The 11341-nt window shown below is 43.8% G+C and overlaps 1 protein-coding gene across 1 annotated transcript; it reads right to left on the reverse strand.

Annotated features, from left to right (window-relative positions):
• Positions 1-1360: 1360 nt before the first annotated feature.
• Positions 1361-10922, reverse strand: LOC149336115 (uncharacterized). The gene is made up of 5 exons (XM_089554660.1): positions 10827-10922; positions 9467-9611; positions 8082-8221; positions 3851-3959; positions 1361-1745 (listed from the first exon to the last, which is right to left on the reverse strand). The coding sequence occupies exons 1-5, from the start codon at positions 10888-10890 to the stop codon at positions 1361-1363; spliced, it is 843 nt and encodes a 280-aa protein (XP_089410786.1). The 5' UTR covers positions 10891-10922.
• Between the last annotated feature and the right edge of the window lie 419 nt (positions 10923-11341).

Here is an 11341-nt window from a genome sequence, read left to right on the forward strand (position 1 = left end):
GGTGTCTCATACAATAACGGCGGTAGCCTCGCTTATGTACGATGGCGGGGGAAAAATTCTCTTTATCACCGCTAGCCTTCATACATAGAAGCAATGTAAGTATTACATTGTTAAACATGTTCTGAGCTTACCTAGCGCATGCGCAGTAAGAATACTTTATTTGCTCAACAATAAAAGCTCTTAGATTCTCCGGAAGTATGTTTCGACCGTCCACACTGCTTCAGGTGTCAGAGGAACGATCTTGAGAGGAAATCGTGCCTCATAGGAAACACCGATTCATTTCCTTCATTTCCCAGATATCGCAGTATAAATCCCTTCTGACAGAACACCTACTACTGGGGCTAGATGGTATTTCATCTCTGCGTGTCTTTGTGGGTCCGTTCATGTGAAATCAGTGCCTTCCAAATCTGCCTGATCGCTTTTGACGCTGTGTGCAGTCCTTACAGCTTGACATCACTGCTAGCAGGCAGGAAGGAAACAGAAGAAAAACTTGTGCATCTTTCCCATGGTCCCAGTACAGTCACCGACAACGGAATGTCCTTCTGTATAAATTTTTGCACAGTGTATTTTCTTTTTTGTTCTAATAAACTGATTCTGATTCTCGTCTTCTTATCACTAAGATGTCGTCAGTTGGGCGCAATGAATGACACAAGGAACCACACTAAACACCTCGGATATTTTTTTATTTCTATTTCTAAAACTCCGATGTGGCATTTAATGTACGACTGACCTGCAATAAGTAAGCTTGTTCCTCGGCAGCACAACGGGATTTCGATATTGTGCCACACCAGAAACTACGCGGGCTATGCATTTTCTCCAGCGCCTTCATGCCTTTCATGCCGTACCAGTCATATTTATCACTTGAAACAATGACCAAGCCGTGATACAGATATGCACAGCAGCGAAATCCTGCTTTATGCACTTCAACACCTGAGTGACCTTATCGCAATGAATATATGCATGAATGTCAACAGCGCACTTTCTTTCGATTTCATAAGTACGCGGGCTATGCATTTTTTCCAGCGCCTTCATACCTTTCATGCCGTACTAGTCATACTTATCACTTGAAACAATGACCAAGCCGTGATATAAATATCCACAGCAGCAAAATCCTGCTTTATGTACTTCAACTCCTGAGTCACCTTATCGCAATGCATATATGCATGAATGTCAACAGCGCACTTTCTGTTGATTTCATAAGTTTGCCTTTTGAGATAACCGCCTCTATTGGATAGAAAAAATGAAACAAAAAATCATTTCTTTAGAGAACTTCACTTTTCCAAGCCGGCCAAAACTACACTGCAATAAAAAACGTTCGACAGAGAATTTTGTAACTCAAGAACCACTCATCAGATTGCACTCATCGTACCCGTGATAGGATCAGTGCAACCACAACAACCTTTAATATCCCTGAACTCGCTGGTAAAGCGGCTAAGCTGTGTGGTGGGAGCGTCGAAACTTGAGTCCCATGCGTCGACGTTGGCAACGGTGCATTCGTCGAGCACTCTGTCGTCTCTTCCGTCGATTCACTAGACGACCCTGTTCCCACAGGAGTCGCTTCTGTGGAGTTTCCGGCTTTTTCCGTAGGAGCTTGGGTAACGGAGCCCTCGTACTCGTCGTACCAAACGAGGTCCATCACTGCCTGGATGATTCTGCGCAGGTGCCTCAGGCGGGGAACGTTGAGGTTGTCCTTTGCGCATTTTTTGAGCGCATGTTCCATGCAGTTGCTGAGGTTAAGTGACCACCTGCCAGAAGATGGGATTCAATTTTCATTATAAGCAACTTTAAACGGCGCGCCCCTCTACATCAGGCACAGAAAGCAGAAGTGGTTTTAGCGAGGCAGTCATCGGACGAAGCATGCGTCAGACTCGCTTTGCAAGGCACAGTACAGGAAGGAGCAAAAGAGATAAGTCAGCATTCAGTGGTAGAGTCTCCCTCGCTATATTTTTTCCATAAATGCTGAAGAAATAGATAATCGGAAGTAAAAAGTGTTGGATTAATTTTTTTTTTGCACTGGCGCAATTACAAAATCCAGAGAACAGCTCTTTCCAACTTGCCTTTTGTTTCTCGGCTTTAAGTAAATTAGCCCGAATTTCTGCCCTGAAAGAGCGCCGAAGTTTTTCCTATCCCCTACTCTAGGTGGCAGTGAAGCGGCGCAGGTCAAATAGCAATTCTCATCTTTCTGTTCAGAGTCTTCTTTGAATGAAAAGCGTTGTGTATACTCAATGCGTCAGTCTTCTTGGAGGCTATTTTGCTAGTGCCTATGGCGATCCGTTTCTCAGTGTGTACAAGCAGTAACAGACATAGCTCCAAAAGGGAAGTGAAAAAGTAGCGAGCCAGTGCAAACCTAGGGAAAAGACAGTCATAGCTGTTCCCAAGAAAGCAGCATGTAAAACGCAGGCGAGGGTCTCCTCCAGAGAGCTACAGCATGCTGTTGAGATAATTTTATGCGAAGGCCTTACGACTACCTTTTGTTGAGTATTGCTTTCTGTACATTATCTCCCGTAACGCTCCTGGTTCATTAGAGCTCTAATGACCACGAACCTCTTGGTGATCACGACTTAGTCCTCTGTCGTGGAATGAATTTTTTTTTTGCTTTTTTGTCCTCCGTCTCTTAGGCTGTTTATTCGTCAGTACCTAGTTTTACGTTTCGCGAATTTTGGGACTATTACACCGCCTTTTAAATTTCAGCGAGAAAAAACAATCTAGATGGATTGGTAATATTTCAAGGAGTGCTATGTAAACCGACGGGTCCGAAAATTATCGCGGGCCTACTCATTTTATTTTGAGCGTTTAGACCAGCTGTAGATATAGTTCACTGAACGCGCGCCAAGCATCTAACCACGCGTAAAAATTGCTGCGAATAGACATTTATTATATGGTTGTCATCAGCTTGTTTGTGTACGTAATTATTTTAAGTATTCCGAAACGAAGTGCCCACTACCTTGTACGCGCATGTTTTGCCCATTCCCGGCAACATCATTCATACAGCTTATAGAACAGTTATGTCTGTGGTAAATGTTGACACCCCACATCCACACGCTGTGCACACTTTCTAGTTTGCGAAATGACATTACCGCCTACAACTTAAAACATCACCAAATGATACTCGGCGCATCATGTGCGATTACAAACACTGCGACGATATTTTGGTTGGTTTGGTTTATGGGGTTTAACGTCCCAAAGCGATTAAGGCTATGAGAGACGCCGTAGTGGAGGGCTCCGGAAATTTCGACCACCTGGGGTTCATTAACGTGCACTGACATCGCACAGTACACGTTAAAAGAACCCCAAGTGGTCGAAATTTCCGGAGCCCTCCACTATGGCATCTCTCATAGCCTTAGTCGCTTTGGGATGTTAAACCCCATAAACCAAACCAACCAAAATATTTTCGCAGTGCTTGTAATCGCACATGATGCGCCGAGTATTATTTGGTGATGTTTTAAGTTGAAGGCGGTAATGTCATTTCGCAAACTAGAAAGTGTGCACAGCGACGACGACGCTGTGCACACGACTATATTTTGATCACACCAACAACTGACTTATTTGTATGTCACCGCTCTGACAATGACGTCACTAAGTGGCCGCATTGATGAAGTCAAGCTCCTTGTCAAACTTTTTTCACCACAGCTGTACCGTGGCGGCGAGAACCGTTCTCGTCTTACCTTCGTGTTCGTAATTATGCATCTATGTTTGAACCACCACTGCACCAAGGAAACAATATAGAAACGAAGGCTGAAAGATGCCGCACAGTGATGCAGTCTAGCATGACGCACTCACTGCTCACTACACCGAGCTATAAAGAAAGTCAAAAGGTGCACAAAAAATTATATCGCAATCGTATACGTACTCGTAGTTCGATCTCCTCAATGCATCACCCATCCCTGCTTCTGGATGGTATTGAATTCGACAACTCTTCATTTCTTTCTTGTTGACACATTTGTTGAGGTGGGATATGGCTAGGTAAAGAAAAAAGAAAGCATGACGAACAAAATATTTCTCAGGGCTCATAAGTCACGGCGCGCGCTTCCCCACCTTCCGCGCTCTTCAGGTTGACCTTACACTTAGTGGAATTATACAGGACTCAATATTGTCATGCGCAAGTGGTCTGGCTGTCGATATGCGTATTCAATTTTCTGAATGAAGGTCTAAATATATATAGGCATGCCCGAGTAATAATCAAGTTCCTTAATAATCGAGTGGTAAACAATCCACACTACCCCGTGAAAAATGCTCTAATGGACACTTGATAGCAATACACATCGCTCTTCGCTAAGGCTCCCAGGAGGCCAGGTGTGTTGCTTGGGTGTATAATAGAGTTGTGATAACACAACAGGAGCTTAAAAGCTGTGAAATCTTAAGGAGTACAACTCTTTTAACTGCCCAGGTGTTTCCAGTTACGGGTACAGAGCATGACATAGGCCTATTAAGCAAGCCCTGCCTCCTAGAACCTTTGGAACAGTAATGTGTATGGTTGTCAGCTATGCAGTTGTTCAAATCAAAATAGTGGTGAGCAGTGATGCCGATACCGAAATTTCATGGGAGTGCTTCAACGAATTTAAATCTTCCTGTCAGACATGACGAAATGAAATTCACAAATCAAAACTTTGAAGTCAGTCTCACAGGCCAGTCCTCTCGATTGTGGCTTTTTCTTGTTTGCCATCGCATTTCTGCTACTTATTTTTGCGCGCATAGTCTTGCTTGCATGTCTGGTTTTTACCTTCTTATTCTCCTGAAGCAACTCTATATATTTGTCACGTTGAAGAAGCCCTACAATGTGGTGCATTTTCAGATTCCATAAACACGCGAAAATCTCCTGCCCAGTTGTCCACGCATCGGATTGTGGTACTAGTTTGATTGTGGTAAGGTGACTCAAATATCTAGTTATTCCACAACCTAAGTGAGACTAAGCACACAAGGTGAATTAGTAGTTCTCGTTGTGGCTCTCCATGGTTAAATTTTAGTTCCCTACCAAACGGCCAAGACCACTTTATATGCGTACTATACACGAAGCTCAGTACTTGAATTGCGCATGAGTTTCTTTAGCTGCATAACCCTTAAACACAACATAAAGTTGGAGAAGCACAGAAAGGCAGCCTGGATTCTTCTTGGCCAAATACAAGAAAGCTTTGCGCGTCTTAAGCGGAACATACTCTTCAGGGGGAGGGTTTGAATAACCTTTGAAAGCGCCTTTAAAGCGCTATATTTTTCAATTATGTTTTCTATTCTTTAAATTTTTAGGATGCAGCCACCTCAGTGTAGTGTCGTACAAGGTAATTCAGAGAATGAATGAGTCACTGAAAACAAAATAACACACAAATGAGCATTCAGCCATAGTTAGGCTCTTTCTTCAACTTAAGGTGATGGTCCCACGCTTCCACGACCAGTGACCTTATATTGCAATATTTGCGTGTTCGCTATGACCCTTCAGCTGATGATGGGAAAACAAGTTTTACACCCATAGTAAGAAAAATGCGTTTAGACTTCAATTGTATGTGTTGTTAGTGGCAATTTTAGGTGGCATGAGCGGAGTGAACAAAGATGAATTGCCTAAAACAATTCTCTTCGACTTGGAGCTTGGGTGTACTGTTCTGGAAAAATACTGCACCAAATGAAACAGCACAAAGTGAACAAGGAAGGGGGAGGCGCAAGCGGGCATTCAAGAAAACGAAGTGAGGTTACCTCACTTTATTTTTATTTTTTTTTGCTTGTACGCTTGGAGCCTAAGGGGGCTTTCCAACGTTTCCACAAGTACCCTGAAGATTCTCCCTCCCTTGTTCACTTTGTGTTGTAAAGAAACACATCTACCTGCGCTCTCTCTACAATAAACACCAAAAATAGGGCTGTTTCTGCAGCGTTCAAATGAATTGCTAATCTCGGTAACCGACGAGAGCTTTTCGGCCCCAATGGATACAGTTTTAAAACTGTCGCATAGAAAAAAACCAAAAGACACAAAACTGATGCATATTAGGGACTCAAAAATTGAAGAGGACAATTAGGCTCCCTTTAAGTGTATAAGGCGATAGCGTAATTGGTTAATTCCAATATATGCAGAAGTCGTCATTCTCTACATTACATGCTTAGGTCCCTGGGTGCCCTCGTACCCCTCCCGGCGCAGGGATACAGCGGTTAAGGGACGTACTATTGCCCTGCGATGGCAGGTGCTGCCACCGGTGGGCCTTGTGCAACCCAGGTGGCTCTTCCCGAGCGACCAATCATTAATTTAATTGCCACCTGTCATGGTGGAAAGTGTGCACACAATCCGGTGGGCAGGTTGGGATGACGCCACAAGGACACGCGACATAGGCGGCCCACCTGCCTCACTGTCACTGTCACAATACCAACGAAGCGTTAGTAGCCTCCGGTATGCACAGCACGAGCAAATTTGGCGTATTTGTGGATCGCGCATATTTCGTTAAGCGTGGAATTTTTTTTACCTCCACTTGTTACTTTTCGTTGCCCATAGTTACCCGTCAGCCGGAAACCCTCTCCTGTGGGTCACTTGGAAGCCAATGGGCTTCTCATTACCGTCATTTTTGTCATTGTTTTTTTTTTTCAGAGCAAGAGTTCTAAATAACTACCTGCTGGAGACAAAAACCGCTCCTCGGTTGCTGAGGTTTACATTTTACGTAAACGTTGCAGAATCAGCTCTCTTTTTCGTGTCGTAGTTGTTCAAAACAATGCACGTAAGCAGGCAAGCCGAACATTAGTATCATTCTAGGCACTCCATTTTTGCTTACTACACTTGTGCCGACAGTATAATTACTCTAAGCAAAGCGTTTACCTTTGAAAGGGACACACATTTAACTTTGTAAGGAGTGAAAATTGTTTTTTTTTATCCGATGCGCGAGGACCACAGCGATCGCGCAAACATTGTAGTAAATGGCCAGTGGCCGCGCAAGTCTGAAGTCGGCCATGTTAAAGTACGAGAAATAAACAAACAAGCATTGAGGACGGCAAGCTAGATTTAGGTGCCACGTCAACACCTTCATAACTTTGCACCCTGGTTCTTTTGAAGAAATTTTTATTTCAAGTGCCTCATGTAGCTTCGTAGCTGATTCTAGGCTAGCTTTTCGAGTGTAATGGCAACGAGCTGCGGTGGTGGAAGAGTAATTTCAGAAATTAGGAGAAAAAACCGCCAAGTGTCGCTTTCGACTGCGGTGATAACTGTCCTAAAAAGATTACCTTCGAGGTTGAGAAAAAAATTCAGTGAGCTGCTTTTGGTAATGTTCCCCGCATTTTTTTTCAAATTTTTTATATGACTTGTTTAAACTTGGATTATTTTAATCGAAACATACTTCCATACTGCTTGCCCTGATGTGGGCAAACAATGGATAGCAGCGTACGGTCGCTATAAGGCGACATACTAAGACGTCGAAAGCGATGACGGCGTCCGCTACCTTGGAGAAAATTCAAAAGAAAATTTGTAAAGCTATATTAGTATTGATGGCTGTCAGGAAACGAGTCTTCCAGGTGACTGAGGCTCACGTGGCAGTGCAGTAAGACTGGTGATATTCTTTAATGATGATTCAACATGCTCGCCCAGTGGCTCTTTCAGGTCATTGTGAGCAGTAGTCGCTCAATTTTATCATCATAATCATCATCACCATCAGCAGCAGCACCAGCCTATCACCACCGGAGGACAAATACCTTTCCAATATCCTTGCAATTATCCCTGTCCTCGAAATACTCTCCTCACAAACGCATAAACAGGTTCGCGCGAAGGCTGTGAAAATTGGCACTTGTGTATTTCAGAGCAGGAGGAAGAGACACAAAAGTGAGAGCTGCTTCTTTAATACAATTTTTTTAGAGGGTGCTTTTAGTGTATGCGACGCCCCATCTTGACAGACGAGTTTGGACCCCGTCCAAACTAAAACTGAAGCCAAAGTCAAATATCCGAGTCAGTTAAGCCTCTCAGAATTGGTCTCTATATGGCATGGGTCAATTGAGCGAAATCTCACAACCAGTTCTTGCCGATGCTGCCACATTTTAGCCCTGCTGAGGTAAGCAAGAAGGAAATCCGCAGGGGAGTTTCTAGCAGAGTTTTAAAAAGAACAACTCAAAGAAAAAGTTTTCCTTACCAGAACATACGTTTTCATTTGTGATAGCCTTTTCAAGCGTGGAGTAGCCTCTTTCCATACTCTCGAAACGCTGCTTCTCATTCTCCGAACACAGGGCGTATTCAGACTTACAGGAGTCTTGAGTCGGAAATAGAATGGTTCTGCATGCAGAAAAAATATAAGCAAAAACATTTAGGTAAAAGCTATTGTGCATTTCCCACGCGCTACAAAGCTGGTATGCAGCATTAGAGATAGCATTTATAACTAGCTTTCGCTCTCCTAGACAAGTCAACAAGGAGTCAAAGGCTGCTCTAGAAATTAGACAAACATGTTTAAGCCCGCACCATCCTCACAGAACTTTTTTTTGTGACAGAACCCCTTAGGTATTTCTATGTATCACCCACTGACACACAATGCTCTCCTGGTTATTGTTTTTTTCACTGCTATCTATTACAGTGACATTTTTTTGAGCGAAACGCATTGTTGCATTACAGCGTCCCGAGGCTGCTATGGTGTTTATACCCCAAGATTGTTTGGTTCTTGCTAATTAGGTCAACAGTTTGCATCAGATTTTTTGCTGTTTATATGGTCGGATTATTTGTATCAATGGGAAAATATCATTAAGTTATTTTAAATAGTAGTTCAGAGTATGAATACTTTGACTTTATCTCAGTAATGCCTGCAATCAAGTAGCTCCAACAGTCTGCTTCGGAGTAATCTGGCTGTGTTTTAAAGTCAGCATTGATTCCGATATATTAGTGGTTGAATTTTGAAATACTGTTAGCATACACAACAACACTTCGTGAGGATAAACTCGTCTCCTAATCACAAAAGTCAAATAGGCCACCAACGAGCCGGCGGATGACTCCGTACAATATTTATATCCGAATAACTTCTATAAACGCGCTTCACTTGACTATAAATCACCCTCAGACTATAAACCATGAGGGTTCACAGTGTTTTATTTGGAGGCGTTACCAAAGGAAATGCAAAATACGCATGTGCATCCCCCCCCCCCCCCCCCCCTGCCTTGTAAGTAATTATACGGGAATAGTTAGTGATTTCGAAGCGTGCCAGGTATGGTGCAGGGAACAGTGTCTATGGTGCTTATCACTCAGTTTCTTTTCTTATCGCACGTGCTTTCGCCAAGTTAGTGCTCAGCTTTCACAACTGTAAAAATCCGAGAAAAGAGTGTCAATCCTTCCCGAACACCAAATCTTAACATAATACATGAGGCCAGTAGGGTACGCTTGCGCTCGAACTGACGATGTTTCCTCAGTAATCAAAAACTGAACTCCGTTAGAAGTCATGGATGCCGAGTATATTGTGGCATCTAGATGCTTTTGCACACCTGCGGCTCCTAAAGTGGGGGTAACTACGAATCGCCTCTACTGACGCATACCAACCTGTTACAAAGCTCGGTTAGGTACTTCTTGTCAGCGCCTGGTTCGGAGCTGAGCAAGAAGTGTTCCGTGCCGAACAAGTAGGCGACTTCCCAGTAGCACCACAATCCGCGATCCACATCACAACCAGGAGCGCTCTGGTTAGTACCTTAGAAATAAAAGTAATAGGTGGAGTAAGGAAGGAAACGAGCTTTTATGCACACTGGAAGTGCCTATAAAGCAGTTTGGTAGCGGTTACTGCTGCATTAAAAAGTCAGAAGGCAGTAAAGTTATCCTAGGCTGTGTAAAAATTTGGTATACCTTCAGAGTTGCGCAGACGTGTTCAACAACCCGTGTGACAGCAGAATCATAAGCACGGCTCTGAGCGATAATAACATTGAACGATGTTACACTTTCCTAGATTATTACCATATTTTTTTGTATCTGTACATGCAAACCAGTGGGTGATCTGAATTGTTAGCGTGTTCTAAAAGAGTAGCTGTTTAAGCTCCTGAAGCTTTGCAGCTTTCAAGCTTAAAGCAAAAAAAAGCAGTTCTAGCAGCATCTACTAGCAATAATCGACACTACATTTCTCCGACGTTGTTAAGTGGTTTGCCATGGCTCAACTGCACGAGAATTAAGTTGATAATTCCGCGTTGTTTACGTTGAGCAGACAAACTTAAGCGTGTCCAAAGTAAAAGCCATTCATGAAGTTATTGTTTTGGTACCCTCTTGTATTTCAGGTAATAAATACATATATCTTGCAGTTCGCTGAACTTTGATATCAGTACCGCACCATGTGCGTTTTCGGGCCACCCATTGTTGATTATTTTTAAAGGCTATCTCTGAAGTTAAAAATAGCATCAAGGTGTCCACATAACTGACGCGACGGCAGAGACTCATTTGGCTTGTGGGTAGGCTAGGAAATGAATGCGACAGCAGCGCATCGCATCAACTTTTTAGCGCATCGTATTCATGTAAACGGTGGTAATGCGCTAAGAAACCGCATCGCATTAATGCGCCAGACGGGGGCAGATGGAGAATGGCAAGTCGACTTCAGCGGTGAATGGAAACAGGTTTGGAGGTGTCCCTCCTCCTTCTTGTCGTGCCTACACAATACACCCCGCCGGATAACAAAGCAGACTTGGCTCAAGATGGGGGTCACTGGATCCCTCTGCCGCGTGCAAAGGTCGAAGGGTCACTGTCCCACCGGACATGATGCTGTACGTGTAAGCAGTAGCGCATCGGCTCCACGGGATACGCTAGGAAATGCGATGCGCTGCTGTCGCATTCATGTAAACGCGGCTAGTGTAATATTAATAATTACCAGTGTTAGTGATAAGAAAGATAATCATCACTAAAGATAAGGCTGTAAAGAGCTTACCCGTGTGGTTAGCTCCGATAACCAGCGGCACTGTTATGAGGAAAGCAGCAGCTGTGGGTAGCATGTTGACTTCGTATTTGTTTCCGTCGCGTCGAATCAAACTGTTATATACGTTGAATTTGCTGAACCGAGACTACCCTTCACGCAGCAGCCAGTGGACGGTTGTTATTCGCGCCGTTTGCCGTAGCCTGTTAAAGTTTCCTTTCGTGGCCGAGTTTCATATTCTCAGCATGCGGATCCGCCCTCCAAACGTCGGTTATTGACAGCACACTACAATCTTGCTTCGCACAGCACCTGAGTGCGCTGGCCGACAAGCTTATTGAAACACGCTATCACACCCGGCGGCTCTACGACAGATCAACAGGCCGGTCAGGGACCCGTCCTTGAAACGAGTTTAGACTAAACTCCTTAGATGCCCTTGCGCCAAAGAAACCTAGCATCATAATCAGAGTTGCGAAACTTTTGCTAAGCCCCTGGCTCTTATTTTATGTCCGTCCACGACGTTTGCTGTACAA

Source organism: Amblyomma mixtum, chromosome 7, assembly GCF_055824585.1.
Source record: "Amblyomma mixtum isolate Tamu chromosome 7, ASM5582458v1, whole genome shotgun sequence".
NCBI classification, from domain to species: Eukaryota; Metazoa; Arthropoda; class Arachnida; order Ixodida; family Ixodidae; genus Amblyomma; species Amblyomma mixtum.

What these genes read in the sequence shown, in the direction of transcription:
- LOC149336115 (XM_089554660.1), bottom strand. Translation starts at nt 10,890, where the DNA reads ATGCTACCCACAGCTGCTGCTTTCCTCATAACAGTGCCGCTGGTTATC. An exon ending in CTAACCGAGCTTTGTAACAG is followed by an intron (nt 8,222 to 9,466) that starts GTTGGTATGCGT and finishes TTCTGCATGCAG; the next exon opens with AACCATTCTATTTCCGACTC. An exon ending in AAATGAAAACGTATGTTCTG is followed by an intron (nt 3,960 to 8,081) that starts GTAAGGAAAACT and finishes TTCTTTACCTAG; the next exon opens with CCATATCCCACCTCAACAAA.